General features: G+C 43.7%; 1 protein-coding gene across 1 annotated transcript in view; it reads right to left on the minus strand.

Annotated features, from left to right (window-relative positions):
- WDR49 (WD repeat domain 49) overlaps nucleotides 1-15,030 on the minus strand; it is a 140,510-nt gene that overhangs the window by 107,294 nt on the left and 18,186 nt on the right. Inside the window, exons 3-5 of the mRNA XM_061634496.1 lie at nucleotides 6,445-6,888; nucleotides 3,798-3,974; nucleotides 924-1,098 (exon numbers count right to left, since the gene is read on the minus strand). Of these exons, the coding sequence (XP_061490480.1) occupies nucleotides 924-1,098; nucleotides 3,798-3,974; nucleotides 6,445-6,888 (796 nt within the window). The remainder of the gene's footprint in view (nucleotides 1-923; nucleotides 1,099-3,797; nucleotides 3,975-6,444; nucleotides 6,889-15,030) is intronic.

Below are 15,030 nucleotides of genomic sequence, written 5' to 3' on the forward strand. Positions count from 1 at the left end.
GAGGCAACAGTAAACCTCCTCTGAATACAGCTTACCATGAAAACCCTATTCATAGGGTAGCCATAAGTTGGGATCGACTTGAAGGCAGTCCATTTTTTCAGACAGGCATAATTGATTGTTCATCAGCTTCTACTTGGGTGGTTTTTAAAAAGACACTTAACAAGACATCCAAGATCAAAATATAAAAATTATGTTTTCAGTCTGAGGAAAGAAATAACAAGCCTTTTTTATTGATTTGTACCAGTTCTGGCTTTGTAGTTTTATATATATATATATGCCTAGTTTCTATGAATCTTGAGGCACTGTTCTCCAGACAATGGCCTTAAGAACATAAGATGATCCTGTTCGATCAGGTCAATGGCGCTTCTAGTCCAGCATCTTATTCTCACAGTGGCCAACCAGATGCTTATGGGAAGCCTGAAATAAAAACCTGAGCACAACAGCACTTTCCCCACTTGTGATTCCCTGCAACTTGTATTCTGAGGCATACTGAAATTAATGAACCTAAATTAGGTATGTCTATTAACTTTAATGGGTCTACTCTTTTCAGTCATCATTTGTGTGTATTAACTAGAGTCACATCAGGATTTTGGAACCATTGTTATCATCTCGCTTAGATTTAAATGTTTTAAATGAGTTTTGTTTTTTAAAGAGGTAGCAAAACGTTGATATCTGAAAAGCAGGCCTAGAAGCCACACCCTCCTCTATGCTACAACACAGCTTCCCAAACTACACGACGCCAGTGCAATCTTATGTGTGTTTACTCAGAATCAGAAATAAGTCCCACTAGGTCCAGCTGGGCTTCCTCTAGGTAAGTGTATAGGACTACAACCTAAGATCAGGAAGTCACCTTTTTAGTATTTTGTGTGATCTGCACCCAACTTTACAAAGGGATTTCCTTGTTTTGTTTCTCATATCAGTACCTTGTCTCACCCATTCTTTATCATGGAGTTTGTGCCTTAATGTGTAGCAGCATTTGTGACATCCAGTGACCAGCTCCTGCCAATTAATAGTCATTGTCACATTTTCATCTTCAGCAGAATTTGAAGGCCGTTCAAACAATGAGATCAGAGCTGTGTTGAAGATGATTGCTTGAACCTGAGAAGGATATGAGTTAATTTAAAAAAAAAAAATTAAACCACCCTGAACACTTCAAAGCAACCTTTTACTGAAAGCAATAACCTGAACATCACACAAAGCCCCTCCTTTGTTATAAATTCATGACTTGCAAGCGTTTTCAATTTCACTTCTAGGGCTATTTTTTGTTAATGAGGTTGTCAGGATTTACTTAGGAGAGGACAATGGAAATAACTTAAATGTATAGCTTGGCAACATGCGTAGTTTGGCATGGAGTATGAATATGATGAAAGGGGGTTGGTAAACCAATCTAAAGGCAAATGAAGGGAGCAAAGCCTTGGGCAGCTAAATGCCATTTTGTGCGGCTCAAGAGAATGAATACGAGTAATGAGAAGCGATTGGGATGAACTGACTTTTACCTCGACAGAAGAAGAAAATCTAAATCTCCCTAGAGCTGGAGTTCTGAAGCATCCTCTCCACCACTGAACAGATGAAGCTGCATTGTACTAATTCAGGATAACCTGAATTGCATGCAAAACATTGTTGTTGTTTACATTTATATCCCACTTTCCCTCCAAGGAGCTCAAAGTCGTGTTATGGTTGTCCTCTCTCCATTTTATCCTCACAACAACCACGTGAGGTAGGTTAGGCTGAGAGACAGTGACTGGCCCAAGGTCACCCTGTGAGCTTCCTGGCTAAGTGGGGACCTTGTCTCCCAGGCCATAGTCCAACAGTCCAACCATTACAGCGTACCTGTACTCTATCCTTGTGGATAGTGCCATTATATAGCTTAGTCACTAGATGGCACTAAATGGTATATTTGGCTGGGTGGACTCAGGAGTTTCCTGTTGCTTCCTGTTCTTGTTTAAGAAAGGTAATTGCATTCTTCTCTCCTGACTGACATGTCACCTAAACCTTCAATGACTCTACTGGTGTAATGGTCCAGGACACTGAACCACTTCAGGGGGCAGTAATCAAGGACTGGGAACCTGTGGCCATCCAGATGTTGTAGGATCCTGTTACGAAATCACTTTTGGGGAAATGTTATTACATGTGTTACGGGCTTGAAGGAGTTAATGGAATATACTATTTAACATCTTGTATTTTAATGAAGTTATTTGGTTTATTTAAATTCCTGCGTGTCTGCCTGGTCACGTGTGGTACCATATCAGGGTCCTATTCAGTTCCTGTACCTACATCCTCTTGTGCTAACAAGGCACACCAGTGGTCACATTTTGGGTGGGACCAAAGGTGGAAGGGCTGCAGCTTGTAGGGCAGACAGCATATCTGACCCAGGCTGAGGCAAGCGTCCCCCTGAGTGGGGATTTCCTGAACCAAGGGTGGGGTGTCAGAAGAGAGAATCCCTGATGAAGGGCAGGTTCGCAACAGACCCCATGTTGACTAAGCCTGATGGGAGTTGTTAGTCCAACAATGGAGGGCCACAGGTTCCTCATTGCTGCACTAGAGACTTCCATGAAGGAGAATCCCCAAAATATAGTAAAACTTCCACCGCTGTACATGAGGAGGCAGCTGTGCCCCAGCCCTTGGACTCTAATGAGTCCTTCTCAGAGTCAGCCTAGGAGGATCTCCTCCTTCACACCACTAAACTCATAGACTACTTGAGAAATTCCGGCATTCTCAGAGATTAAAAATAATAATAGCATATTATATAATAGGAGTGGGAGACCCTTTTCAGACTGAGGGCCACATTCCCATCTGGGCAACCTTCTGGGGGCCACATGCCAGTAATGGGGGCCTAGAGGCAAAAGTGGGCAAAGCAATTAATGTAAATGTAACCTTTGCACAATATACTAGTTTCAGGGTTGGTACCAGACCGCTGCAGACCCCTGTCCCTTGCACACGCGTGCACATTTAAATATACCCAGTCATGCCACCTCTTGCGTTGCCACATTGCTGTATCAGGCACATGCCTGATAGTGGTGGGGGCTTGTTTATGTTCCTGTTGCCATCTTGGGTGATGGCAGGCTTGTGTGCATAGTGTGCTGATAAGGCGACGTGTGGTGCGACCAGACTTATTTAAGTGAGTGGCAACTGTGTGCGTGGGAGTAGCGCCACCTGGGAGAATGGAGCTCCCCCTCCACGATCAACCACATCATCTGGTCATGCCCTGCGACCCGATGATGGTGGGGATTGCAGAGCAGGAGCTCCACCTTCCCAGCCCCAGCTGCATGTGCTGTCAGCCAATGCCCAACCTGGCTGCCCGCTGGTGCCAGGCCTCACTAGTTTCTGCAGAGACATATATATTTGAGCTCCATCCAGCAGGCAAGAGGCATTATCAGGGTTGAAGGATACATTCCAGCCAGGCAAAAATACTCACTGAGGGTCTGAAACAGAGATAGTGAGGAGTGTGGCCTGAGGAGGGTCCCAAGGGCCAGGCAGAGAGGCCTGGAGGGCTGCGTTTCCTGCCCCTCTTATAGACCATGGACCCTTTATCCTGGGCAGGTCCCCTCCAGGGAGGCAAAGCGTCATACACACCTCTCTGTGCAGGTCTCCTTAAACCCTCCAGTCAGATCCAGACCAGTGCTAGAGCAACACTCCAAACTCCCTGCTTATCAGTGAGCCTTATATGCAGCCTGTTCATGCATCCACAACCCTGCAGGGAGCTATCTCTGGTTTGTGCAGCAGAATCGACATCGTTGGGGTGTTCAGCAACTGCCCGACTGTAGGACCTATTGTAGGATTGTTTGTGCTGTACTTGCCTGCCCACAGACATCCCCCATTGTCAGAATAGCATCGTTGCCATCATGTGCATTGTACCAGTAATCCATACTGATCACGGTTCCCTCGAAGCCTTGAAGTCTATACTGATACGAGAGCCCTTGTTTGGAATTCAGCTCAGCAAAATATATCTCTTTGCTGGTAAATGTAACAGCTACCTGGATGGGATGGGAGAGAGACAAAGTTGCTGTAGGGAAGAAGGGAGAGAACATTCCTCCAGGTCTACCACTCCTGGGCCATCCAAAGGGACACTGACCTCTTTAAAAACCTGCCCATCAAGGGTGTAGTTGTCCAGGGTCTCAGGAGGTCTTAGACCCCTGATTTTTTTGGCAATGGTCCCAGCAGGGTCCCAATGTCTCCAGCATCCTACAAGCCAATTAGCACAAAAGGGGAGTGTGCTAGCCACTGAGAAGAGTCTTCTAACATGCTTCCTTGTCCTTTCCTGCTGATTGGAGACAATCAGTGTGAAAGGAGGTGAGTCAGCTACTGAGAAGACTCTTCTCAGTAGCTAACACTCCCCCCCTTTCATGCATATTGGTTCCTTGGGACATCTGTTGTTGTGGGAGAAGGCATTAACAAGGATATCACTCTCAATCCAACAACAACAAAAAGGGGGGAGGGGTGTGGTTGTGACTATCATAAAGGGACCCTGCACTTCTGAATTTGCCACTACACTACTGCTGCCCATTATCTTCCTCCCCTTTGCCCTTTATGTCTCCATTTGCTGCAGGGCCTCTGCAGGGCCACAGGTCCCCCAACTCTGCCTTAACCCCTTATTTCACTTACTCACCTGAAGCAAAGCTTCAATCTTGCTTGTCCCTTGCTACCTTTGTCTTTCCATCCACTTTCTTCCCTCTTTCTATAGCTAAAGTTAGAGTATTGTTCACTCCTTGGGACAGGTCACCTGTCTTTTGCTATGTACATACAATGTAATGTCATTTTTAAAGTGCTGCATTTAATCGTAGTTGTGGGATAGGTTTTATGTTCTCATTGGCTTTATGACGTGCTACCTCCTATAGATCAATATTTTTACAGAAGGGCAGTCAAGAAATATAGGGTGTCTTTGGCACAAAATAACTAAAAAAAAAGAAAGGAAAATGGGCTTCAACAGCTCTATGGCATGAGAAGATAAAGAGGTAAATCTTGATGCACGGGTCAAAAGTTCAGCACAGCAAACCCTCTCTGTCCTTTTGTCCACTAATTGCCGCCCTGGTCTGCTGGGAGGAAGGGCAGGATATATATAAATAAATAAATGAGGAGCTGCATCGTATGGTCATTAACACATATAGCCAGGTTGATAGGTGGTTTCCAAAGGACTTTGCCCATTGCTTCCCATCCCATGGAGGCACACGTCACTCTACATTAGTGGTGGTGGCTCCACACTGAAGTGCATATTGCTCCAACCTTGTATTCTTTTAGAAGTGAGGTAAAAACCCACCTTTTGGTTGGGCTTTTAGAGACCGATGGGTTAAGTAATTTTTATGAGGCTGTTCATTATGTAATTTATGAGCATTATTTTATTGTTACTGTTTATTATGTATTATGCTTTTATATTACATTATTTTTGCCAGCCGCCTTGTGACCATTTTTGGTGAAGGGCAATATAGAGATCTCAATATATATAATATAATTATGCATCTATACATGCTGTATATAAACACACACACACACACACACACTAAGGCTGCAATCCAATATACACATACCTAGGAGTAAGTCCCACAGAACCCAATGGAGCTTACTTCTGAGTAGACATGTATTGGATTGCAGCCTACATCACATCCCAGCACAATGGGCAGGCATCATCCTTGCCAGGGCCAGCTTCAGCACCTGGTACCCTTGGACAGCTCCCCAGAGGTCCATTGATTCTTGATTTTTTTTTGGCCCAGCATTTCAAGCAGTGCTAGGTGGCTGGATCTAGTCACCCTTTTAATTCCCTATAATGTCCCTAACCTAGCTTAACTCTGGGGCATTGTGGGAAATTTAAAGGTTGAGTAAACCCAGTCACCCAGTACAGCATGGAGGGTTGTCACCATAGCCACATAAGACTACCAAGACTGAGGAAGGGGCCTATCAGGGGAAACTTTGCTCAAAGGCCCTCTTACACTCAGAGCCAACCCTGGTCCTTTCAACTGCTGGATAGTCCAGTTAGTATCACCTCTCAGCATCTCACCATTCTCTTCAACCAGTCACTCAGGGCTCAGGGGATTGGAGGACTATGCTTTCTGGGCAATGGTACTATGTTTGGGGTTTACCCATGTCCATCAACTGTACCAACAGAAAACTCCAGGTTGCATTCAACTAAGTTCTACTCAGAGTAGACCCACTTAAATTATTGAACCTATATTAGTTGTGTCAATTAAGTTCAAGGGGTCTATTATGAATAGGAGTAAGATTGGATACAACCCAGTTCGTCCTTTTTTGGCATTGTGCCACTGCCCGTGTATTGAAAAAGAGAGGAATAATTAATGCTGCATTGATTTCTGAGCTCAGATGGGCAGGAAGTGATGGATACAGCCACCTTGGAGGGGGGAACCATTGACTGGATTCCTGACAAGCTGTGCAAAATTATCAGCACTAACATTTTTTTAAAAGTCCTATTCCACTTCCATCAGTACATCTACACACCTTGTTAACATTTGGTAGTGCAACCAGAGAGGTCACCCAGAGGTCTTTCGGCTTGACAGCTTCTGTACTGATCTGAAGAGTCCTCTGTAACTTTAGACTCTCTCCCCAGAAGCCCAGCAGTCCACTCCTGCTCACAGTCAGGTAGCTGGCGGAGCTTTTCAAAAATGTTACATACTGAACAATATCTTTATGGATCAGCGGGAGAAGCCGAAGGTCCTTCCAGTGGGGGATGACCAATAACTTGGCCCGTTCATCTCTCTCATACAGCTCGAGCAGCACAAAGGAGGTCAGTTTGTCCCAGTCAATAACGCCATCTCGGATCAAATCTATCTTATCAAACAGCTCGCCGTATTCTTCCTTGGTCCCTTGCCGAACCGCTGTGGACATTTTGTTCACAAACTCTTCTCTCGTCATTGTGCCCACGTTCTCATTTGATTCTAGAAGCTTGAAAGAAAAACAAAGGGAGAAGACAGAGTTTACAAAACTGCTAAGGGATCATCCTTAATGTAACTCATCCAATGATCTACTCCTCAGCGACACTCAGAAGAATGGCTTTCATCAAAGAGTACCATGTTTGGGGGTGCCATGAGGTCCTATGAAAGTTCTGTCTGTGACATTTGATCTGCAAAAGCTGTTCCCCATATCAGGGTGGGCATCTTTCACTATGGCACCTGCCATGTGGAAAGCTGACCCCCACTGAGATCAGGCAAGCACCAACTGTGGAGGGTTCTCACCGGCAATTACAGACATACCTGTTTATCAAGGCCTTTCCTAGTCACTGACTTCATTAATACTGGTTCAAAATGCCCTGGGTTATGTTGATGGTTTTATGGCTGATACATTTGTTTTTCTGGGATTCCCCCCCCCCTTTTTGTTAGTGTGAATCACTTTGGTCTTTCTTGCTGTACAGGAAAAGTGGCATACAAATACTCTTAGGGTTGTACCCTTGTCGTACTCAAAGTAGATCCATTGAAATTAATAGACATGATGAACTTGGGTTCATTCATTTCCTTGGGTCCACACCTAGTAGAACTTAGCTGGATACATCCCTTAATGAATAAATAAAGCATGGTCAGCAGCAAATGAGCAGCTGGCAAGGCCCAAATGTACACAAGGTGGGCACTGCTGATCCACAGAGCCCTTTGACTTCTAACTACCTCTTCTTCTTTGCTGTTGCTGCCTGTTCATCTACCACTGCCAGGCAGAAGGAACATTGCCGTGATCTAGCCTGGAGGTTACCAGTGCATGGACAAAAGTGGTCAGGCTATCTCTGTCCAGAAATGGTGACAGCTGTCTTACCAGTCAAAGTTGATAAAAGGCACTCCTAGCCACTGAGGTCACCTAGGCCTCTAGCAACAAAGATTAAGCCAGCAGCATCTCCCAGGCTACAAACCTGCTCTTTCAGAGGGAGTATGACCCCATTCAAAGCAGGCAAATGACCAATTATCCAGATTCAGGAACCACCTATCCACAGTGCTTCCATCTCGCTTTGCCCTCTTCCTTAGGTAATGTTGGAAACTGCCTTATATCAAGTCAGACCATTGGTTCCATCTAGGGTGTTATTTTGTCTACAATGAGTGGCAGCAGCTCTCCAGGGTTTCAGACAAGGATTGTTTCCCTGCCGCACCTGGAGATGCCAGGGACTGACCCTGGGACCATCTGCATGCTCTACCACTGTGCTAGGACCCATTCTGGTTGTCCTTTCCTCTAGACAGTGGTGTGGTTAGGTCAAATGAGTCAGGGTAAGGAAATGGGCAGTGATCACAGTAGGAAGGAGATAGACCTCAATGGGCCCTTCAAAATCTTGCATCAAACCTGCCTCACAAGCAAGTCAAGGGATGAACGGTGTTATGTTCTCAGTCTAAACCCTCCCACCTTGAGGGAGAAGCACCACTTTGTTCTGTCCATTCCACCTCTATAGAGCATTCTAAAATAAGTTTGTTATTTTGCAGGAGACCTCTGTTTAAGACCCAAAGTCCCCTGCAAAATAATGAAAATAAGACCTACATAACCTGAGCTGTTGGATCAGAGATATCTCCTTGCAAAGCCCCAGGGCACCTGCTCTCTGCTTTTATGCACACTGTGACTTGGATTGCATAAAGAATTAAGGATGGAGCAGGGGTAGCCAACATGGTGCCTTCCAGATGTCGTGAGACCCCAGTGAAACTTCAGCTGGTGCAGAATGCTGCGGCCAGAGGTCTTACTGGGGCTAAAAAATATGATCATATAACTCCTGTCCTGGCCCAGCTGCACTGGCTACCAATATGTTTCCGGGCCAGATTCAAAGTGTTGGTTCTTACCTATAAAGCCCTTAACGGCATTGGACCGCAATACCTGGCAGAACGCCTCTTCCGCTATGTACCTACCCATTCGCTGCGCTTGACGTCGAAGGCCCTTCTCCGGGTTCCAACGCACAGGGAGGCCTGGAGAGTAATAACTAGAGCTAGGGCCTTCTCAGTGGTGGCCCCCGAGTTATGGAATGCCCTCCCTGACGAGATATGCCTGGCGCCTTCTTTGTTATCTTTTTGGCGCCAGGTAAAGACCTACCTCTTTGCCCAGGCATTTTAAAAATTTTAAAATTTAAAATTTTAATTTTAATTTTAATCTATTTTGTTTTAATCTTGTTTTATATATCTTTTATAGTCTATTGTACCCACGCTCATTTGTATGTTAACTTGTTTTTATACTGTTGTACACCGCCCTGAGAGCTTGTTGCTATAGGCCGGTTTAAAAATGTAATAAAATAAATAAATAAATAAATAAATCCCTGACCATTGGCCATGCTGGCCAAACAACAACTGGAAGGCACCATGTTGGCTACCTGGCAGAAAATTAGAAGTGTTGACATTTGGGTAGAATGTTAGACTTGGTTATGGGGCTTACTTTTTAGTAAAGCTGCATAAAGGTTATAATCCTATGGCAACTTCTGCCTCTGTTGCATTCGGTAAGTTGAAAATTACATGGACCCTGTCTACAACCTTCATTATAGTGCTTCTGGGCTTGGATGAGTGGACACACATCACCAGACCATTTCTGCAATCATAGCAAGCATATTCTAGAATTTTGAAAATCTGCTTCTTGCTCTGATCACCTACCTAGTGCAAGACTGGTGTTGGCTGCTCTTTGCTGCCATTTTGTCTTGCACAGTGACCACTGGGTTGTATCCAAAGTTAGCCCTATTCCAAGCAGACTCATTGAAAATAATGGACATTTATTGATTGATTTGGATTTCTTGCCCGCCCTTTACCTTGGACAGCTCCTTGAAAGTTCAGACTAAAACCCGGAGTAGATTCCACTGCCTCGCTAATATGAAGCTACCAGTTGCTAACTTGGCTTTCTCTGCTTTGAGAACTAAAGGACTTTTTCTTGTAGCAGATACCAGAGGCCACAGACCTATTCCATATGCTCTGATGAAAAGCTGTAAGCATAATGATTTTGGATCACTCAGCTAAAAGCCTTTTTATCCTATTTAATAATCACCCAAGCCATTCTTCCCTGTTCTTTTCTTTTTTTAAAGGCTTCCTTGAATTTTCTCATATCCACAAGTGAAAACATTGTGGGGTGAGTAGAAGGAGGGGAAGAAAAATAATGATGTGTTACAAAAGGCCTCTTCCGAAGCCACTGTTGAATTTTTCTAACTGAATAGCATTCAAAAATGACACTTCAGTTTTTACATTTCATACACAGAGGAGTGGGGGCTGTCTAAAGCATAACACCATGATAACTTTGTGGGAAATCAAGTTTAATTAATTTTTGCATTTAAAAAATCCCATTCGTATTTCAATGCTATCTATCTCACTGTTCCACATAGCATGTTAATGAAACAATATTTTAAAATGCAAATTATTCTTCATTTGCCCCTTCAATTCTATTTTGCTTTCTTTGAGATAGCAAACAAGAATCTACACAGCAACAGGGCACTGGGTTTTTGTTTTGTTTTGCTTTGCGTTTTTAAACAAGTTGGATTTACAATTTTGCTTTTGAAAACACGAAACAGCCAGAACTCCTAGACTCAGTCCAGTTCTTGTTATCCACAAAGCAGCATCGGCATCCTGCTTAATTGTCAGCTACAGGCTTCAGCCCGTCTAAAGAGCAAACATCAGAGGCATTGTCTTCTCAAGTCAAATCTTATTTTTTACAAAGAGCCGTTTCTCCAATAAGCCCTGGGAACCTAAACCGCATGATTGCCAAGTAGGCAGGAGAAATGGGGGTCCACAGAAGTGGGTGATCATTAGGAACATAGGACACTGCCTTATCCTGAGTCAGTCCATTGGCCCATCTAGCTCAGTACTGACCACACCAACCAGCAGTGGCTCTCCAGCATTTCAGACAGGGGAGATTGAACGAGGGGCCTTCTACATGCAAAGCAGATGCTCTACCACTGAACTATGGCCCATGCCTCCATTGGCAAAGATGACAGTGTTTCTATTCAAATGGTTTTCTCCAGATAAGTACTACAGATAAAGGAGCATGGAAATCCCAGATAGGAAGGGCCTTTTCAAAACTGCCCCTCCACATATTGATTGGCTGTGGAGAGGGGGAATGGAGCCACACTCCTGGTCTTAATATTAACATGAGCACCCCTGACCACTGTGCATTCGGTAGAAGGTCTGTGCCCTAATTGTACTGATGAGCAACGCCTATGTGTGTTGGCTTCCCATTTTTCTGAATTTGCGAAGGTCTAGGGGTGGGCTTGACAGGCATGCTGACAACAGACATGGAGATCATCTATAAGATTTCTTACCTATCCTTCACCATGAGGTCCCAGGGTGGGTTACAACAATTCAGAAATGCAATATTAAAATTAGGGATGAGCAAGAAATTGAATTCAGTTTCAGTTCTCATATTGTTTCAGAAAGTGCAAATCTGTCAAATTTGCACTTTGTGAAACAACATAAGAACTGAAACAGAACCATCCTTTGAAATCTGCACTTATTCAAACTTTGCAGTGCATTTTGCCAACCAAATGTTTACAAAAATGCGTATATTAGGGGAAAGTGCACATAAAAATGAATATATGAGTGAAAATAACATACAAAAGTTCATTGTTTGACAAGAAATGGTTTGCAAAAATGTGTACATTAGTCAAAACTGCCTATAAAAATGTATTTATTAGGAGAAATTTGCACTAAAATGATGAGGATTTTTTTAAAGCCTTCACAAATTGGAGAAATGTGGAGAACTGAATTTAATATTGGAAAAATGTGAAACAGAGAGAACCAAAATTGACAGATTTTTCCATCCCTAAATAAAATCGGTTAAAAGAAATTATAATCGAAAAGAACAGAGTGCATTCCAAAATATACTGCACAGTTAGCAAAGGCCAGGATCAGGCCTTGCCCTCCATCCACTCAGCTGGAGGGACCTTTCTACTCAGAGTAGCTCTGCTGAAATTAATGAAGATGGCTAAATTATGTCCATTAATTTAGTAGGCTTATTCTGAGCATAACTCGGTCAGACACGACCCATAGAGTTGTAGGTGAACTCACAAAAACAGCATCTCTGGTTGTAATGGTTGAAAGGAGGGCATGGATCAGTGCTAGAGCAAACACTTTGCATTCAAAATGCCCTTGATCCAACCTTTGACATCTCCAAAATCACTTAGAGATCTCTAAAATCCCAACCTGAAGCCCAGGAGAACCACCGCTGGTCAGCTTCATATGTTCATAAGTGATAAACCAGATGACTCATTTTATCTCACCATCTTCATGGCAGCATCTTAATGATAACAGAAAAGCTGTCACTTGTGGACATCATTGGAGATGTTGTCTGAAATTTAGCCACAGGCAATGTAGGTTGAATCCAAATAAGTCACTGCAGGAGCAGAACCACTTCTATTCACACAACAGAACTTCCCCTCCCTCTCCTCCCCCCTCCCCTACGCTCCCCTTGCCCCACTAGTAAATCTGTTCTGGAGGGTTAGGGGAGCTCATGCAATAACTTAAGATAGGATAAAAACCCAGTGTATCTCATAGTAACAGAACCTTTTCATGCTGAGCTCTCTCTCATCAAAGCAATCCATTAGTAAAAAATGATAAGCGGAATATGCAAAGCTAAATGAATATTTTGCACAGATTCAGCTAAGCTAAACTCCCGAGGGCTGAAGCCAAGGAAGGAAGAATTATTCTGTGCAGTCCATAAAAGGGCTGGGATCCAAAGAGGTGTGTGCAAAGTGCTTCCCTGGCCAGTGGGCAGATCCAAGAGTAAATGAGTGGCCAAATCAGGGACAGTTTTTTACTCATATGAGGAAGGAGCCTGGGGAGGTTTTGCTGATCAGAGGATGGGAACTGGTGCTTTGGAGATGGGTCGCGGGGCAGGGTCTGGCACATTTTTGATGGATCAGAGGTGGGACCTGGAGGATTTTGGCATATTGGCAGGTAGGGCCTCACAGAAGAGCATGTGAGGTCAATGGGGGGGAATAACACACACACTAAAAATACCTGATTAATTCAACAAAATACCTGCTGATACTGAACTTGAGGTAACAATACCAAATAGGGAGGTAAATACGTGATGTACAGTTCCCTCCTTTAATATGCACATCAGGAGGGGATCATCTATCAATATGCCCTTCCAGCAACAGTCTTTTGTGACTCCACAAGTTCAGCCAGCTTTCAGAGGCCTGCAGTGGACACAGCAGGCTCCCTCCTGGAGAGAGACAGGTTGCACATGGTCCATTGGCCAAGATCTTTCATACCCTGTTCCATTCTTCCAAACATCAGAAGGAATGCATAGAACCATAGAATAGTAGAGTTGGAAGGGACCTATAAGGCCATCAAGTCCAACCCCCTACTCAATGCAGGAATCCAACTTAAAGAATACCAGAAAGGTGGCTGTCCAACTTCCTTTTAAATGACTCCAGTGGTGGAGAGCCCACCACCTCCCTAGGTCATCGGTTCCATTGTTGTACCGCTCTCACAGTTAGGAAGTGTTTTCCTGATGTTCAGCCAAAATCTGGGTTCCTATAACTTGAGCCCATTATTCCATGTCCTGCACTCTGGGATGATTGAGAAGAGATCCTGGCTATCCTCTGTGTGACAGCCTTTCAAGTCTTCTCGAGGCTAAATATGCCCAGTTCTTTCAATGTCTCCTAATAGGGCTTTGTTTCCAGTCCCCTGTGATCTGGCCTTTCTTCCACTTCCTTGTTGTCCTACTCTGAATTTGTTCCAGTTTGTTCACATCCTTCTTCGAACAGTGGTGTTCAGAACTCGCTACAGTACCCAAGATGAGACCTAAGAAGTGCCGAATAGAGGGGAACTAGGATTTCACATGGTTTAGAAACTATACTTCTGTTAATTCAGCCTAAAATAGCATTTGCCTTCTTTGCAGCCACATCGTACTGTTGGCTCATATTCAGCTTGTGATCAACAACAATTCCAAGATTCTTTTCACAGGTGGTATTGCTGAGTCCAGCATCCCCCATCTTATAACTGTGCATTTGATTTCTTTTTCCTAGGTGTAAAATTTTGCACTTATCCCTGTTAAATTTCATTCTTTTGTTTTCAGCTCAATGCTCCAGCCTATCAAGATCAATTTGAATTTTGTTTCTGTCTTCCAAGGTATTAGCTATCTTTCCCAATTTTGTATCACCTGCAAATTTGATAAGCATTCCCTGCACCTTCTCATCCAAGTCATTAATAAAAATGTTGAAGGCACTGGGCCCAGGACCGAGCCCTGCTGTACCTCACTCGTTTCCTCCCCCCACTTTGAGAACCATTGATACGCACACTTTGAGTACGATTCCATAGCCAATCGTGGATCCACCTGATAGTTGTTCCATCCAGCCCACATATAGCTAGCTTGCTAATCAAAATATCATGGGGCACTTTGTCAAAAGCTTTGCTGTCAATATATATTATGTCCACAGCATTTCCACAATCTACCAGGAAGGTTACCTGATCACAAAATGATTAGTATGGCAGGATTTGTTATTGACAAATCTATGTTGGCTTCTAGTAATAATTGCATTGTTTTCAAGGCCTTCTCAGTGGTGGCCCCCAAACTGTGGAATGGTCTTCCTGATGAGGTGCGCTTAGCACCGACGTTGTTATCTTTTTGGCGCCAAGTTAAAACCTTCCCCTTTTCTCAGGCATTTTAGTTTATTTTAGTCTTTTAAATATGTTTAATTGATTTTAGATTTGTGGATGCCTACATACATGTTCCTTGCACCGAATTATTGGATTTTATTGTGTATATTTATATTCCTCTGTTGTACACCGCCCAGAGAGCTATGCTAGTTGGGCGGTATAGACATTCAACAAATAAATAAATAAATAAAGGTGCTTACAGACTGCTTTATAATCTGCTCCAGAATTTTCCCAGGGATTGATGTCAGGCTGACTGGTCTATAGTTCCCAGGTTCCTCCTTTTTGCCTTTTTTGAAGATAGGGACAACATTAGCCCTCCTCCAGTCATCCGGCCCTTCAACCATCCTCTATGATTTTGCAAAGATAATAGACAGTCGCTCCTAGAGTTCTTCAGCATGTTCCATCAATACTCTAGGATGCAGTTCATTGGTTTCTGAAGACTGAACTTGTTCAAAGGAATTAGGTATTCCTTGATCATTTGTCTATCAATCTCAAGTTG

Source organism: Rhineura floridana, chromosome 7 (genome assembly GCF_030035675.1).
Source record: "Rhineura floridana isolate rRhiFlo1 chromosome 7, rRhiFlo1.hap2, whole genome shotgun sequence".
In the NCBI taxonomy this organism is placed as follows: Eukaryota; Metazoa; Chordata; class Lepidosauria; order Squamata; family Rhineuridae; genus Rhineura; species Rhineura floridana.